Source organism: Trachemys scripta, chromosome 1, assembly GCF_013100865.1.
Source record: "Trachemys scripta elegans isolate TJP31775 chromosome 1, CAS_Tse_1.0, whole genome shotgun sequence".
Classification (NCBI taxonomy): Eukaryota; Metazoa; Chordata; order Testudines; family Emydidae; genus Trachemys; species Trachemys scripta.
The window spans coordinates 242,794,057-242,812,158 of NC_048298.1; the positions used below are offsets into that span (position 1 = coordinate 242,794,057).

General features: G+C 39.3%; 1 protein-coding gene across 1 annotated transcript in view; it reads left to right on the forward strand.

The window, feature by feature from the left end:
- The first annotated feature begins 2,859 nt into the window (after nt 1–2,859).
- Nucleotides 2,860–18,102, forward strand: part of FAM155A (family with sequence similarity 155 member A) — a 716,701-nt gene continuing 701,458 nt past the window's right edge. Inside the window, exon 1 of the mRNA XM_034758182.1 lies at nt 2,860–3,817. Within this exon, the coding sequence (XP_034614073.1) occupies nt 2,996–3,817 (822 nt within the window). The 5' untranslated portion in view covers nt 2,860–2,995. The remainder of the gene's footprint in view (nt 3,818–18,102) is intronic.

The following is an 18,102-nucleotide window of genomic DNA, read 5'->3' on the forward strand; positions in this document are numbered from 1 at the left end:
TCCCCCAGCACAAATAGCAAGTTTAGTTACTCTTGTACCAAAATAAAAAAAAAAGATACAAAAAATCCAGACATCAACATATCCCAATGCAAAAATGCAGAGCTGGTACCTGCATTCTGATGGATCCTGAAAGTTTTTTGCCCCAAACCTCCAAATCATTAGAATTAAAGTACCAAACTGAAATATGTTAAGGGTTGGCAGATCATGTGTTCTGATTGACTAGGAACTGTGATGTGGTCTGATTGACTGCTGTATAGTTTTTCTTTTAATATTAATGTTCAGTAGTTTTAAATGAACTTCACTCAGATTTTAAGGCCCACTGGGGCCGATATGATTATCTATTCTGGGCCCCTTGCTTAACACAGGCCAAAGAATTTCTCCATGAAACCCATCACTTCTGGTTGAGCTATAGAATATGTATTAGAAAAATATCCAGTCTTGATTTAAGACTTCAAGTGATAGAAAATCCACCACCTCCCTAGGTAAGTTGTCCCCCTGGTTAATTATTGTCATTGTTAAAAATGTGCATTTTATTTCTAGCTTGCATTTGTCTAGTTTCCGCTTCCAACCATTGGATCTTTTTATTCTCTTGGATACTGAATTGAAGAGCCACCTACTATCATGAATCTCTTCCCTCTGTGGGTACTTGTAGAGTGTGATAATAGAATTATAGACATATAGGGCTGAAAGAGACCTCAAAAGGTCCCCGTTGTCCCCACTCCCCACTCTCAGGCAAGAACAAGTATATCTAGTATATTATAGTGTAGCTCTCATTTGCTAAGGAATAAATACACGACTGACTAAATAATGGGGAGGGATTACATTTTATGAAGTACAATGGGTAGACTTAAAAAGATTAATCCTGCATTTAGCGATATTACAAGTCTCACCAATATTCTCTATCTTTAAAATGAAGATGACCACCTCTAAAACTGAAATTCGTTTTTAAGAGCATCTTTCCTGTAAAAGGAAAGATAAATAACACTACAGATATTTGTATCACATGACCAAAACATTGAGATGAATTCTTGTAAATGAAGACTCCACTTTAATTGTATGAGTTGGTTGTTCAGTGCCAAAACCCTTTGGCAGACATATTTTGTGGTACTGTTGCACCACACTATGTTAGGATTCTGATTATTCTAGTGGACTATTAGATGCTGCATATGTACTGCATCTACATGGTATTCTGAAGGATATGCACCCAAAAATAGGCAGATCCAGCAAGATATAAGTGCCAAATTAGAGTTGTAAAGTTCTTGGGCTGGGATGTTTTGGTATCCAGTGGTTTTTTTATTTTGTTTTTAGATTTTATTTTTGTTGTGGTTTTCTTGAATAATAGAGGCAAAAATTGTTCTCTGTTTTGATGGTACAATTTCAGGGTTGGGGGGGGGGGGAATGTAGCGGGATCGAGATGCTGGATCCAAGTTTTTGTGTCACTGTTACACTGAATACACTGAGGTGTATCAGGGTCAGGATTTTGAAGATACACGAGGCTAAATGGGTTCTTCATTTAGGCAGTGGAATCTGAGGTTCCAGATGGCAGTTGGGGTGTTGCAGTGCCATTGCACTGTGATGCTTTGGAGGTCTAGGAGTTATGTCAAGTGACATATGGACTGATAGACTTAGTTTTCATGTGGGCAGTGGAATATTGAGTAAGGGGGCCAAAAAAACCCTGGCATGGTCCACCTCTCACCCAGACCCTGACATTGTATCTGACACAAGCCATTTGCTGGTTGAGATGACACGACACACACAAAGGACGCACACAGAGACAGATCCCTCCAGCCATCACCCTGCAGGGAGGGGGTGGTTCGGGGGCCACAGAGGGAAGGAAGAAGGAGCCACTGATGGGAGCAAAGGCAAGAGACGTGGATGCTGGAGCTTAGGACGTGGCGAAGCGAGGCGAGTGGCGCGGGCTGAGGAGTTGCGCTCCGGAAGCCCTCTGGTGGGGCCATGTGGTCCCCGGTGCCTTTCCCCACCTCCGTGGGCAGGCGGAGGAAGAGCGGCTGCCAATGCGCCAGGATAGAGCGAGCTCGGCGCGGGAGGAGATGACGCAAAAGACAGAGCTCCCCCCAAAAAAGTGCTTCTCCAGGACGAAGATGGCGGCAACTTAGCCCAGGGACCAAAGATGACTGTGGCCATCGGGAGGCAAAACCCAGGCAAGCCCGCCCCGCGTGCCGGGGGAGAACGCGCCCGGCGGCAGCAGCAGCCGCAGCAGCTCACTGTCACCAGCCGCCGCGGCAGCAGCCGCCGCCTCCTCCTCCTCTTCAGCATCCTCAGCCGCGCTCCGGGAGCCCTGCAGCAGCGCCGCTCCGGCTAGAGCGCGGGGGGGAGGGAGCGGGGAAGACGGAGACCGGGGTGCAGGCATCTGTGCCAGGGCTCTGGGCTCAGGAGGAGGAGAAGCATCCCCGGCAGCGTTAGGAAGGAGGGAGGCAAGGCAGGCAGGGGAGCTGCTCTCCTCAAGCCGTCCGTCGGCAGCGGAGGAAGCGGCATGCAGCTGGCAGGGGACAGCCGGCTTTTCTCAGGAGAGCGATGGAGATCTGCTATCTGACAATGCCTGGGTGAGAGGAGGGGAGGAAAAGAAGCAGCCAGCCAACCCCACCACCAGCCGCCACCACCACTGTCACCACCAGCACCACCACCACCACCTCCTCCTCCTCCTCCTCCTCTCTCTGCATTGTTGCTCTCATCTGCTCCACCGTACTCTGTATTGGATGGATCTGTGGTGAGACCCAGCCGGATCCACCTGCAAAACCCAACAACATTTCAATAGGGAGAGGACGAAGAAGAAAAAGAAGAAGAAGAAAGAAGAGGAAGAAGAGAGAGGGAAGGAGGGAGAGTGGACGAGCGAAAGCGGGAGAGAGAGAGAGAGAGAGAGAGAGAAAGGAAGGCAAGAAAATCCCCCCCAATCTTTTAAGTCAATGCATATTGTGGTGACACTGGCAACGGAGCCCTCACGGTGGAGTCGGCCAGGGCTGTGCGTTCCCAAAATATGACCAGGGGTGCTTGGATGTGCAGTCGGCAGTACGATGACGGCCTAAAAATCTGGTTTGCACCCCGGGAGAACGAGAAACCCTTCACTGATTCAGAGAGGGCTCAGAAATGGCGACTGTCCCTGGCATCGCTCTTGTTTTTCACAGTCCTGCTCTCTGATCACTTGTGGTTCTGTGCCGAAGCCAAACTCACCAGGACCAGAGACAAGGAGCAGCAGCAGCAGCAGCAGCCCGAGCATCCGGAGCGGGAGCTACTCTCTAGCATGGGGGAGCCCTCGCCTGCAGCACAGGCGGCCCATAGACTCCTCTCCTCCTCATTACCCACCCTGCCTCCCTCCCCCAGCAGCAGCAGCAGAGGCGGCAGCAGCAACAATAATAACAATAACAACAACAAGGCTATTTTTCTAGGGAACTCTACCAAACCTTTTTGGCGCCTGGAGACGTGTTACCCGCAGAGCTCCGCATCTGGCCAGTGTTTCAGCGTGGAGGATGCGGACTCTGTGTGCCGGAGGAGATGGAGCCGGGAGCAGCAGGTGACAGGGAATCATCCGACTCCGGGCTGGAACTTGACGGATTTTTACCTTTCCTTTTGTAATTCCTACACCCTTTGGGAGTTGTTCGCCGGGTTGTCCAATCCGGACACTTTGAACTGCAGTCTGGATGTGGTGCTGGAGGGGGAAGGCTCCTGCAGCCAGTGCGTCCAGGCTTACCAGCGCTACGACCAGCATGCTCAGGAGAAATACGAAGAGTTTGAGGTTATGCTCCAGAAATATTTACAATCGGATGAATACTCGGTGAAATCGTGTCCTGAGGATTGTAAGGTAGGAGCCCTGCTGTGTGTTATGCTCTCTTTCATTGATGGGCCGGCTGGTTGCTTTCCCTTTTTTTTTTTTTTTTGTTCCGGTGGTGTTTTTAATTCGGGTGCTGATGGCTTTAATTATTTCGGAGGAATTGACTCTTCTAGTGGAAACTGACAAGGGGCCCTTATTTACGCATTGCTTGCAAGGAAAAGAAGAGTGATCCTTGGTCCTCTGGGAGTGCAGAGCTGGATTTCCCCTACTCATGAATATGCGATAGTCTCAAACTCGGCTGCCTGCTTCCACAGGGTTTGGATGCGGCTTGACAGAGAGGCAGGGGTAGGGGCTGCATGCCAATTAGCAGGACCTAGTACGGCAGTGGCTTGTGAATGGGCTGTCCCTGGTTGTTGGCGGTCTGGAATGGACGTGGGAAGTTGGTTGTTCCGCAGGATCAGCGGCGTGGCTGCTTGGCGTTTGTGTAGGCACTCGGTGGCAAAAAGTGTCTGTTTCGGTGCGCACCGGGGGAACTTTCTGATTGATGTGCAAGCGACATGACTCTGTTTTAACTTCCAACAAGTTACTGGTTGTCTTGGGCTTTTGTGTTGAATCTCAGTGAAGTCAATTGGTGACTTATGTCCAGTGTTAGCTGACTTGCAAGTCGTCTTGTCTTAGAGCTTCCAGAAGCAGGATGCTCTCCAGAATCTCTGAAGGACAAATGTTTCGGTGATTTGGCATAGCATTATGAATACTGATGTGTTGTTCTCTTTAACATGTGCAATCGTGATTGGATTCTGGAGGAATCAAGAATGGGCATTTCCTAATGTACGAATAGAGAGTGTGTCAATGCGATCATGTGTAAAAAGGAAGACGTTCCAGGTGACCATCTATGTGTGCGTAGATGTCTGTCTGAAGTCTGTTCTACACAATCTGTGGAGTGAGGAAGAGCTCAAGGACTTAGAGTGGTTGTAAACAGATACTGCAGTGACCTTTGCTAGGGAAGTAATGATGACAGAATTTCAATAAACCTCATCGTTATTCTTTATGTATCCCCCATGCTCATTCAGAGCGAGCCAAAGACAGATTATTTTTCTTCATAAGCAAACAGTGTCCCACGTTGGCTCTTCGGTAGCTGTCTCTCCACTTTGTACAAGACTAGTTGGCTCAGCTCTCAAGGCGGGAAAGCGCAGTGAAAGGGGCCGTGCTTGGTGCTTAAAATACAAAGTCTATTTTTAAAAAATATTTCTTTGAACAACCAATCTACATGGCTTCTGCTCTGAACTGGCTTGCCTGAATTTTCTTGATTATCTACTGCATTGGTACCTTAACAAATACAAACCAAATCCTGCTTTAGAAATCTGAACCAGCTGAGCACAGCAGCACCATCAAATTACCTATCTGAACAGCAGGCTTTTCTGGTGATCATATTTAACAAGAGAACCTGATCCCACACCCGCTAGTGCCTTTTAACTTTAACAGGGCCTTCTGGTATCGTTTGATGATTACGGTATATGCCTTACAGAATCCCATCATGTTGAATATGGGCAGTACTAATAAATGTAGCTTATGTATACTGCCTCAAAGGACAAACATATGCATGTCCAACCGTCCAATAACGTTATCTCATTATGTAAATAAAACCTGATGTTATCAGCAAGAAAAATATGTCCGTAGAGTTTTTATCATTAAGTTCAATAGGAGCAATTTTGGACCTGCATTTCCTGGATCATTTAACCGTATGTGTATATGTAAACACACACCACATGCATTTTATACTTAGACTACAGTATAAATATCTTTTATCTCGATATTGGCTGACTTGGAGGCAATAGAAAATTCTGTTCAAAAGTTATCTCTCTAAGGGCCAAAAGTGTGAGGGCATCATTGCCATTTCAGTAACTCCTTCACCTGGAAATTGATCTCCTGCCTTGTCCTGCCAAACGATCGATATTTACATTCTTAACATGATGTTTTAAATCATAGGCTGGTTTGACTGGACTTTTTCACCACCGCATTAACAGTTGCTTTACCAGATATCATATCATGTGAGAGAGGGGAAATTGCATAGAATACTAATTGTACACTACTGTATATTATTTCTTTTCCCCCCAGTGGGGGTTGATGTGAATAAATGTTCTGAATGAGTCTTCGTAAAAGAAAAAAAATTAAACCAGTTACATTTTTTTAAAATATAGAAAATATTCCTACTTGTATCTTTCAGCAAGAAAAGGGGTAAAAAGAAATACAGAACAAATTACTAATAGTTCTTGGGTTGGGGTTGCACGAACCAGACCTGCCTGCCAGTGCTATCCTACTGTGTATTGAGAATTTGTCCAACCAATCTATGTGACAAAGTGAAGGCAAAACAAGAAAAAATGCTAGTAGTATTGTTCCTTTTGGAAGATATGACAAAGAAGTGATCTGGTCAACTATGGTTTTTATGTGTGATAATTAATGATCAGATGCAAAGCCCTACTCCTGTCACACTGGCTCTGTTCTAAAAGAGTTGCTGTCCAAGGTGCTGAAAGACAAAGCACACTGCTTACTGCTCACATAGTCTGAATACACTGGAGATATATAACTATATTACATGTTCTCTCCCTGAATTTATGTGTCCATATCTTTTAGGGCATTTTCAAAACTTATATATCACTGTGTGAAATCCAATCATTTAGCAGCCTTAAGCAGTCTAGCACTGCATATGATGTATAGTAAGGTGATTTTCTGTACTGTATACTCAATTGTATGTACATGCAACTATAAAGTCCTACAGTTTGTTGTTGTTGTTGTTTTAAATGCTCTATCTTGGGGAAATGACCTGTTTAAAAACAAAATAAATTGAAAATGCCACTTTACTATCTTGTTTTGTTCTTTATAAATACTTGATTTATTAAACTAAAATAGGAAACAGCTTTGCTAATGTACTCAAATCTGTGATAATGTCTAGATGATATTTAAGAATTATGTTAAAGGATCAACATCTAACATCTGATAAGCAAACAGAAATTTGACATCTAATCATATATATTTGTTATACCTCATTTGACTGGTTAATGTGGTGTGCTGCTTTTTACTGTGTATTAAAAGACAATATGAAAAATAATTAATTTACTCAATAGTCATGTATATAAAGACAGGTCAGAAGTGAAATAAGAAAACCTATTAAAGAAATCTATTTGCATTTAAGAAAGTTTTAGTATTCTGGGAGAGTAGCTATATTCTGGAGGAGAAGAGAGTATTTCATCCAGTTAACAATGTTTAGTTGATTACAAAATCAAGAAAAGTTACTATGAATACCACTCACTGTAAATTTATATTCTGCTGGACCATCTACTCTTCCTTACCCCAGCAACCTTAAGAAACAATTGATTCAGAGGTTAATAAGTGGCAATTATGACATTACTCGTTCTCTCATGCAAATTATTTTACCTTTCAGTAATTATAATGAAAATCACAATTAGCAAATATTGCATAGTTTTTTACTGTATCATTCTGAAATACTGACTTTATATTTTCATCTTTTTACCTAAGAGTAAGATTTTTATGAGTTATTGGACTTTCTTCTCTAAATGATCTAAGGTTCATTGAATGCCTAGTAGTTTCTGGGGTTTGTTTTAGTCATGTTTTGTATTATGGCAATACCTTTGTAGTCAGAAACTGTTTGGGTTAGTATAAATTCACTTTTAGATATTATGTGAAGCTGAATTTTATATTTAGACTCCCAGACCATCAAAATAAAAGCATATTAATTAAGTAGAAAGAAACTGCTTTCTCTAACATCAGTAGATCTTGCTTTTAAATGTTACACATATCTGTGCATTTAAATTTGATGCAGATTAGAGTAGTTGCTTTACATTCTCAAGTTCAGATACTTACATTTGACAATGCCACATAAACTGCATACACAATGTATACTGGTTGGGGTTTAGGTTGAGCTTCTCTGTCGACTTGTTTCGGTTTTACAGGCACTAGTTATTATTGTTATCTCACTGTAATTCTATTCTGGTTTCAAAAATTATTGATCAACTTGCATAAATCTGGTGTCTTTGAACATTTTTTGTTTGCTTTGATAATCACACGTACTAGGAATGTGCAAAACAAGAAGTACAACAAAGAAAAAAACATTTATTTTAATGCATTTAAATATTGGGCCAGATTCTGAGTTGATGCAAATTAGTGTAGCTCCACTGACTTTAATAGAGTTATGCTGAGTTACAACGGTTGAGAATCTGGACCATTATCTATTTTAAACTTTGATTTTTACAAAAAAATTGCTTTTGTTTTGTAAAAATTAAGAAACATTTTGAAGTAATGTTTACATCTGGTGAAATTATGGTAATTGTGATTGATAATATCCATATATTCTTGCTAACCAGGAATAACTGATACAGTATATAAATGGTATTGGGTTGATATTAGCAGAAGCAGTTCCTAATAATGAGTTGTGAGCTTTCCATCAGGGGAAATACTCAAGTTCTTATTCTTAAGTCAGAAGTCTATTGCTTTTCTGGAATAGAGGAAGATTCTGGCTGCTTCTGAGTCTGAACTGGGTCAAAGCACTAAGTAGGCCATACAAATGTAAAGGTTTTTTAAATGCTGGTTTTGGAGACACAGAATATTTTCTGTATAGAAAGCATTTAAGCTGGAGAATATTCTTTGCAGACACATTTATTAATGCTTGTAGTTGCTGAACAAAACAGTTAGCATCTCAGGGACGATTATTTCACTGTAAGAAACTAAAGTGTTTGAAATAAGAACTTACTGCCCTTTGTCAATACTAGTTTAAATACTGTAATGTGTTATTCATGTATTTTCATGGATTATCATAATAAGAGCCTATTTTTCTCTTTTAATGCTAGGATACCAGAGGAGAAAAATTAGAAGATATGCCAATATTTTTACTTTCTTTGTTAAAGAAAATGGGTCAAATCCTGCTGGAAAATCTGTCACTAACATCAATGAGATGACCGAGCAAGGGCATCAGGCTTGGGCCCACAGCTCTAAAACTATTTTGTGCATTACAATCCTTCATTGCTAAGCTCCCCATTGAAATTGGTTTAAGGAAATTGGCATGATAGCTTCAATATATTTCTTCAGTCTGGGCCTTATCCAAAGTCCAGATCAGTGGGAGTACTTCCATTACTATAATGGGCTTTGGATCAGGCCGTAGATATCCTATAGGATGATACATAAAACAAATACATGATAAAGATTAAATAGTATTTAATCAGTTCAGATTTGCAATTTTAAGTCCACGCTGGTAGCAAATTTGTAAAAATAGTTGAATTCTAATGCTACTTAGTTAAAAATATGGGTTCCTGAGTATTATTATTATCATAAGTATTCAGTTGATCAGTGAATATAGCTGGTATGCTTCTACGCCTGGTTTATATTTGATCACTGTGTTCAACTCTTATTAAGTAAGAGGTTACTCTAGAGCATTTTAAAATAATTAAATTTATATTATTTCTCATTTCATTGGAAATATCATGGTTTGTATGAACCATGAGTTTATTGTAGTACTTTTTTTTTTCTAAACAGAAGATGCACTGTAATTGGATTTTGGTTTAAGCTCTTAGTTAAGTAGGCAGAGAAGAACAGATGAGAAATTTGAAACCAAATTTCAGGTGATGAGAACCTTTCTATTGCAAAGGTCGAATAGACCAGTATTTGACACAAAGCTACTTAGGAGTTTCGGTCACACAGCAATATTTAAAATTTAATACATCGGGGAGTGATTCTTAAAATTAATCACTAAGAGTGAAGTCTATGATTTGGCACTGGGGGACAGTGTCTAGTAGAATGGTAAAAATTGAATTACAAAGTTGATATTTAAAAAAAAACCTCTGGAAATGTAGTATTTATTTTTAAAACTTCTTTAAACATGAATAACATATATTATATTGTAGGAAATTATGATCAGTTTGTTTGTTCTGAAGTAAAATTATTTTCATGTGTACAGTTTAAAATACATCATGTAATTTGGATAACTGCACAAATTGATGTTTGTGCATTTTTCTTTGCTGAAATGAATGTAAGAAGTTAAACCAAAAGTGTAATTTTCCCCCCTGGAAATTAGTTTGTGGATTTGACATGTGGCAGAAGTCAGTACCTCTATTATAGTGCATTACAGCTTTATTGTAATTAAGGGCCTGATCCTGCCTCCATTTAAGTCAATGGCAACACTCCCATTTGCATCAATGAGTTTTGGACTGATCCCTAATGTCTTGATTCAGCAAACTACTTAAGTACATGCCCAATCTTAAGTACATAACTAGTGCCAATCAAGTCAATAATATTATTCACATGCTTAAACTTAAGTATTTACTCAAGTGCTTTGCTGTTCCAGGGCCAGAGTGCTCAGTAGCTTGTAGGATCAACCCCTTAAAGATCAAATTTCCCATGACCATAAATCTATCCTAAAGACTGGATTAGTGTCAGCTGCCATTGCACATGTGGGGATGTTACAGCCATATAGGGTATGTTCACGCTGTGTTTAAAAACTTGTGGCAATAAGTCTCAGAACCTGGGCCTAAAGACTTGGGCTCACAGGGGCTTGTGTTTTGGTACTAAAAACAACAGTGTAACTGTTTGGGCCCAGACTGGAGCTTGGAATCTGAAACCCTCACTTCTCCCTGGGCTTCAGAGCCTGGACTCTAGCCTGAGCCCAAATGTCTACAGAGCTGTTTGTAGCACCATAGCATGAGCCCAAGTCTGTACGTTCAAGTTCTGAGACTAGGTTTTAAAACGCAGCGTAGACATACACCTAGTGGTAGGTCTCATTGCTCTGCCTTCAAGCCTCCATTACACACTGGTTCATTTGGAAATACCTTGTACAGTTTGCAGATGATGCAGAAGACTCTTTCCTTGATCCCCTTTTCCTATTAGGAAAAAGTCATCAGAAAGTTAAATACAGTTCTGTCATTTATAATGCCTGAAGATCACTTGGTCTTTACTCAGTCCTTTGTCACAAGAAACACACACTGAGATTGGTGCATATTTTGCTCCATGCTGGCCTGGGTAAGGATTGCCTAAAAGGGTAAAGACAACACACAAATTGTATTCTTTAGTATCACTAATACACCTCAGAAAACAAAAAGTGACAATAGTATTAAAATTAGATTTGTGGAGTTAGTGTTGAAATGCTAATTCTAATGCAGATTGAGCAGGTTTGGTTATGCATGCTGGTATTTGGTGCTGTCTTGTACCAGCATGGTGATATCACCAGGTTCATGGGACCTGCACACAGTCTCATGGGAAAATGTGGGAGGAGAGCAATCAGTGTTTTAGAGATGTGAATGGGAGTAAATGTATTAGATTATGTGATTATATCAGTGTTAAATGGGATGAGGGTGGTCTAGCTTTTTTTTTTTTTTTAGGGACCGTGCAATAGTATTTGTGTCTGACTCTCACAAAAGCAAATCTTGTGAAAACAGGGTGTAAAAGAATGGTGGTCTGGTTGTTTCCCGCCTTATAAGATATTCTGAGGGATGGTGTGTGTGTGTGTGTGTGTGGGAGAGGTGGATGGGTTCCAACAGCTTTCATCTTCTTCTCTCAGACCATGCAAGAGGGGAACTCCAAGCCCAGCTATAATCCCCTACAACCCTCTTCACTCAGTAAACACAGCTCTGCTCCCTGTGTATACTCAGAGACACAACTGCTTGTTTTAGTGAATAACATGGTTTCACTACATTTTATTCTTGTAAACACTGTAGAGCCATCATAGCCAAGAAAGCAAGTGAGCTTTAGCTTGTTAAATTCCAATTATAGGGTCAGGTTGACTGCTTGAAAGCAGGTAAAGGCAATGGAGTTGCACTGCTGTCATGGAGGGCATGTTTTAGCCTGCAAAAACCCTGTTTTTTCATGATGAAGATGTGTGAGATGGAAAAACGCAGCTTGACTTTTGGAATTCTGGTTGAGTTACTTGTAAGCACAGCATGTGATATGTGGCAGTCCTGGATCATTCCTGTGAGATCTGCACTTAGAAGGGTCTCCCCAAGTATGTTTCCCAGCTCATGCCCAAATTTGGGTTCAGCTCTCTGTGGGTGTCTGGACTGTGGGAAGGGTGAAGATTGGGTGGGCAAGAGAAGATGTGGGCAGGCCAGGAGTGAAGCTGTGGGGAGGGGAGAGGGGGGCGGGGACTGGGGAAGAATGTACATTATCTGCCCTTACAGTCTCACAGAGATGTTTTGGAAAAGAAAATACATTATTATTATCATTTGTGCTAAGCTCCATCTGCAGAAGTTTCAGGGACAGCTGCAGCTGGAAGGAACCTTGGTAGCCAGGGTCTAAAGAAACTATACTGCCAAGGAGCCAGAGATGGGGGCAGGCAGGTGCCAATGAGACAGTTCAAGAACTTCACATGAATGTCATGGCCTCCTGAACATCCTTGAGGATCTGTCTTTTTTTCAGGATGCCGCAGGATGGGGGCAAATCTCCCCACATCCCTGGTAGGATGATGCAGAAAGAGATTCTTATGGGGATTTCTTCTCTGTGATGGTAACACCTAGGAGATGGGATGATCTGAACTGAACTTATTAACAGGCAATATACATGGGATGAGATTTCCAAAATGCTGTGCTCTTTTTGAAGTCAACGAGAGGTTTTCCATTGTCATTAATGGGATCATAGCTAGGGCAAAGGGACACTTTTGAATGAAGTAATGATTTTTTCAGATGTATCTAGTGCAAAATTTAAAGCAGCAGCAATTTTAAAATGGGTTATTTTAGTATTGCTTGAATACAAAATGTTCTGTGGTCTTCAGGCAAATCAGAAGCATTTTCTCAGGGAATGTGTGTAATTCTAGTAGTTATAAAAATATCTTGAGTGAGTCCTGAACGTGTAATTCTGGGTGGTCCTTACTTCTGCACAGTTGATCATAAGTTGATTTTATTTGCCTGAGTACAACATGCAGATGACACTGACAGCCTGGCCAGTGGGTGGCTGAAGGAAATAAAAATAAAAAATAAAATAAATAAATGGAGATATACCTATCTCAGAGACCTGGAAGAGACCTTGAAAGGTCATGGAGTCCAGCCCCCTGCCTTCACTAGCAGGACCAAGTACTGATTTTGCCCCAGAACCCTAAGTGGCCACCTCAAGGACTGAGCTCACAACCCTGGATTTAGCAGGACAATGCTCAAACCACTGAGCTCTCCCTCCCCCTGGCTAGAGTAACACAAATGACGTGTTGTGATTGGTGCACTCTCTGTCAGGGCTGATGGAACTATTGATTGAGGTGACAAGGTGACAACATGCAGATGGAATCTAGAGCATGTCAAGCTACTTCATCTTTGTGGAGTATTGTCATTGCAGTGAGTCCTTTCATTACATGTTCAACATATTAGCAATCAAAACCATAAGGAAATTTCTCATGAAAGTAAAGAAAAAAATAGATAATCTGTGATAAGTAGCTGATAATGTTTCTCACTTTGTCAGTCATTCTTTTAGGAAAAAAACAGACATGTTTTAGAATTTATTGTGCATTTCTGATCATTTTTCTACTTTGGTTAACATGCTTTTCATTTGTCAAGAGTTACACTTATGGGAGATACTAGCCCTTTTCATCACATTTAAATTTGTATCATTATGCATCCACTTAGGAATATAGTTTTGATTTAAGGTTTTATTATATAAGGAAGATTTTGAACAACTCTAATATGTATTAAAGCAAATTAGAAAAGTTAATTATATTATCTCTCAGATTAACATGCTACAGTAATTGAGTTCTAAATACAAAATCATAAACAACCAACATTTCTAAATGTGTTATTACAAATTATCTTCATTAGGTGAGAACTCTTCCGGGGCATATCAATATATTTATACAAGTGACAGATTAGAAATTAGCAAGATTTTACTGGGTTTTGCTTTAAAGTAAAGTTTAGTTTGTAACAACAAAAACAAAAGAAAAAAAAATAGGAGGATTATTTTCAAATGTCACATTCCGGTTTTTATTCACATTGTATTATTGTAGATTAGATACCGCATGTACATGAATCCTGAAAATGTACTCAACAAAAAGTGAATGGAAATCACACTTGAGTACCCTTAAAGTTTTTATCACATATGATGTTTGTTCAGAATAGGCTTTTATACAGAAATGTGTTGTGAATAATAGGAACACCTTATTTAGTCACAGCTGCAATAAAAGTGCTTCTATATTGAGAGACTTATAACTGAGCTGTAAAAGGAAATCACTCTAGTCTGAAACTTGGTGTAGAAGCACTCAGTCTAGGAGTAGAATTCTTTACAATATATAAATTAAAATAGCTCTTTCATGTTCAAGATACCAGAGCAGAAAAAGAAACACAAGTGTCTGTGCCAATCACTTTTTTGAGCTCCTGCAATTTAAACAGCTTTTTGCATTACAGTTGGAAATGTGCAGAAAACGAGGTTTTGATGTGGACTAAAACCTTTGGTGATTTTCAGAGGAAATGACTCTTCTGAATACAGAGTAACTCTGTTTTGTCAAATTATCTGGATAGAGTCTGTTACGATATTAGTGTTCAAGGCTATATTCTTTGTGTACCTAAATTGGATGCAGGTTTGGGCCCCATTTGTGTTAAAAAAAAAAGAAAAAGAAAAAAAGGGAATGTTATAGTCCAAAGTACTCTGAGCTGAAGATTTGCCATGGACTTCCAAGGAAGCAGGACCGAGCCTCTGGCCATGATCAGTCCATAACTCATCCTATAAAGGTTGTGGGTTTGCTCCTGTAGCTTGTCCACATGAACTTTCAATGAAGTAAAGAAGGCTTCATTGGGTAGAATTGCTGTAGGATTGTTGCTACAAGGAGAGATCCATTATTCTGAGACTACTTAGAGGGGGCCATATGATCAGCAAGTTCCAACTATATTTAATGCTTTTGTCTATTTAAGTGAGATCATTAACATAATATACTTTAATCTTAGATATAGACATCTAATGTTTTTAGTGTCATATCAGGGATTCTAATTGTTATTTTGTCTACCTTAAACTCATTTTATTTCTAATGATATTCCCTCTAATATTGCAATTAGCCAACAGACATGTATTAATTTATCCTCACTGTCTTTGATATTGATTAGAATACTGGTTTGGTTTAATGTCAAAGATGAAAAGTTAACATTGTCTCCCCGATATTAGAAGTTGGAAAGTAAAAAAAAAACAAAAACAAATCTCCCTCTGCATTTTGTTATTAAAACAAATCATCAAGTTTATCCAATACATTTTGTTTCATCAGAATTTACATTTCATTTCCTTAGTAGAGACAAATATTCAAAATACAGCAACTAGATCAGCTTGAGGCTAATGCTGGTCAAACATCTGCATAAGAGCAAAAGTACCTATTTTTTTCTTGTTTGATGTAGACATGCCCGTGAATGAGGACAAGCCCCAGGATGATTTTAAGCTGCAGGCTGCAACTTTAGTAAAGTTAACACTGAGGAGAGGTGCTACTTGCCCATCATGCATCCTGCCCATCGTCTACCCTGCCCGTTGTCCATACTCTCAACTACCAGGCCTTTTAAGTGGTTCTAGTGTAGGGGCTACACAGGTTCGTACCATAAAACTCATAACACAGAGTAGACTTTCCTCAGTCTATCCCTAGAACTCAGATTACTCTTCTGAGTCCTATCATCTCCACCTCTGCAAAGGGGACAAGGGGTACTAAAAGAGGAGGGGGGCACTTTGGCCTGCAAAGGCCATAAGGTCTTCCCCTAACCCATGAGCATAATGCCTATCAGTAAAATCTCAGGTCTTTTACCATAGTCCTCTAGAGAAGCTTTGTAGTGCATTCAGACAGAACAGAAGGGCCAACCTCTGGTCATAGATGAAAGTTTTCTTGCAGGTGTCGCTGCATAGTACTGCCAGAATTTGGCATAATATTATGAAGATGTAGAAATTTATGAATAAAACACATTTAAAAATATTGGGCCAAACTATTCTCTCAATCCCATTTGTGTGACTGGGCAAGTGTATTGCATACAAATCTATCTATGAAAGACAGGAATTTGAAATATTGCTTTCTTTTCACCCAAATATATACAGTCTGATTTTCCTCTAAGGTAAATCAGCAGTGAGTCTATTGAAATCAATGGCATTATTCCAGAATGCATGTGGTGAGAGCAGAATTAGGCCCAGGTGAATTAAAACTCCAAAATGTGAAATGCAGAGGATAAATTTGATTCAGATTACCGAATTTGCTCTATGAACCTTGCTAGCAAAGGAGAAAACACCAAATGATATTTAAAATGCCCAGTTTCCTGTACTAGACTGATTATATTAATTTGCTGTTGATGTCAGACTAGTGCTATTTCTATTCTTTGTTGCTGTGTTTGGTCTTGATCCCATTCTTCTATTCTATTGATTTTTCAGACATACCATGGCAAAATACAATGCACCTAATTTGTTAAAGCTATGAAGGGAAAAAATTACTGAGAGACAGCTCAGCAGAATTAATTTGCCTCTTCTAAACAACAGTATAGGTCATTCACCAGTGTTGTAAGGGCTGATACTAGTTAATACAGAGTAACTCCATCAACTTCTAGATTTACACGGGTGCATCTGAGTTCAGAATCTAATAGAGCTGGCTGAAAAATGCAATTTCTGTTCCATGAATTTGAATTTCCATTTCAAAATTTGTTTTCATGCTGAATAGGAATGAAAAGGAAAAGTTTGATATTACACACAAGGGAAAGTCTGAATTTTGATTCAGAAACACTGAAATATGTAAAGTCAAAACATTGTTTCAATATCAAAAAGTTTTATTCTGATCATGGTAAAACGTAATGTAATATAAATTAAACAAACTATAGTATTTTAAATTTAATATGCACTATTACAATTGATATAATATAAAACAAAAATAATCACAATTATGTCAAAACACAACATTTTTAACTTATTGAAATGAAATGTTTCAACAGCATTAGACTATGAAATGATTCATTTAAACTTTTTCTCAAAAATTTCATAATGTTGCTGTAAAATGTATTGATTTTATCAAAACTGCATTTTCAGATGGAAAATGGTTCAAAATGTCACCAGCTCCAATAAATAGTATCGGAATATGATTGGCAGATCAGACTCATAGGGTTGTCAATATTTCAGATAATGAATGATTGGGAAGTGTTTTCTTATGCAGGCAAAACAGAATAAAGTCATTATATGTTAACTGATCCAATTGCAATAGATGATGTATCTTAAAGAATTACTTTAATGAGTTCACTTATGAACACTTTCCTAATAAAAGGTCAGACAAGACATTTTTCTGGTACATTTTAATCTGTTTTTTAGGTAGATGGCTCAAGTTACGATAAAAAAATTAAGACCATCTGTCATTGAGGGCTGATTCTGTCTTATTGGCTAGTTTAAGCAGAGCTTGTGTACACAATAGAAAGGCAACATTTTAAACATTAATTCCCTGATAAATAAATGAGTTGTGGTGGAGTTAAAATGGAGGATATGTCAGTAACCTAAAGGTAAAATCCTTACAAGGAAGTTTCAGTTAGCAAAATCTTTATGAGGAGAGGAGCCAGGAAAAGTCAAAGTTCAGAGGATTCTTACACAAAACACAAACTTTGCAAGTATAAAAATTGCAGCTAAGGAATCAAAACAACCTTATCTCTGCCCCCTTGACTATTTCAATTCTCTTCTTTATTCCTTTTATAGCTACTTTGTATGATGCAATTTTATTTGGACCAACACCTTTTTCTAAAGACTTTAAGAAGTCTCCAGCTATTTTACTTATACAGCTTGCAAGTGGAGTAATAAAAATATGCAGTACAGATCACTAGTTTATAAATGAGGCTTGGATCATTGGTTGGCACATGAAATTATAAGGCCAGATCATATAAAGTGCTGCGTACCTTTAGTATCTAACAGGATAGGGCCCATTAGTGGGGACTCAGGAACAATTACTCTCAATATGCTATTTACCTAACCAGGAATTTGTAAATAAGATTTTTTTTTCCCCTATAGAGTGTGTAGGATGTAAAGAAGCCTGGAATTGGCACAACAAGTGTGATTAAGAACAAGGCCTTCTAATTGTTGTGGTACCCAAGGAAAGTGAAGTTCTTTATTAGGGATGGATAGGCTGAGTTTTTTTAATTTTCTCAGGGCAGCTTTAAATGGGAGGAGTTAAGTTAGTTTGGATACCTTAAGTGTGAATTTTCATACTTTCAGATGTTTGGGCTTAAACTGAATTTGGAATTTTCCTGCTTCCTCAGGTTCTTTTTTAATCATTAAAAATTTCTTATAAGAATTTTAAGCCTTAAATTGCTGAATGTATCCTGTGACTCTTAACCTCACATTAATTACTTTTTTGGTCTAAA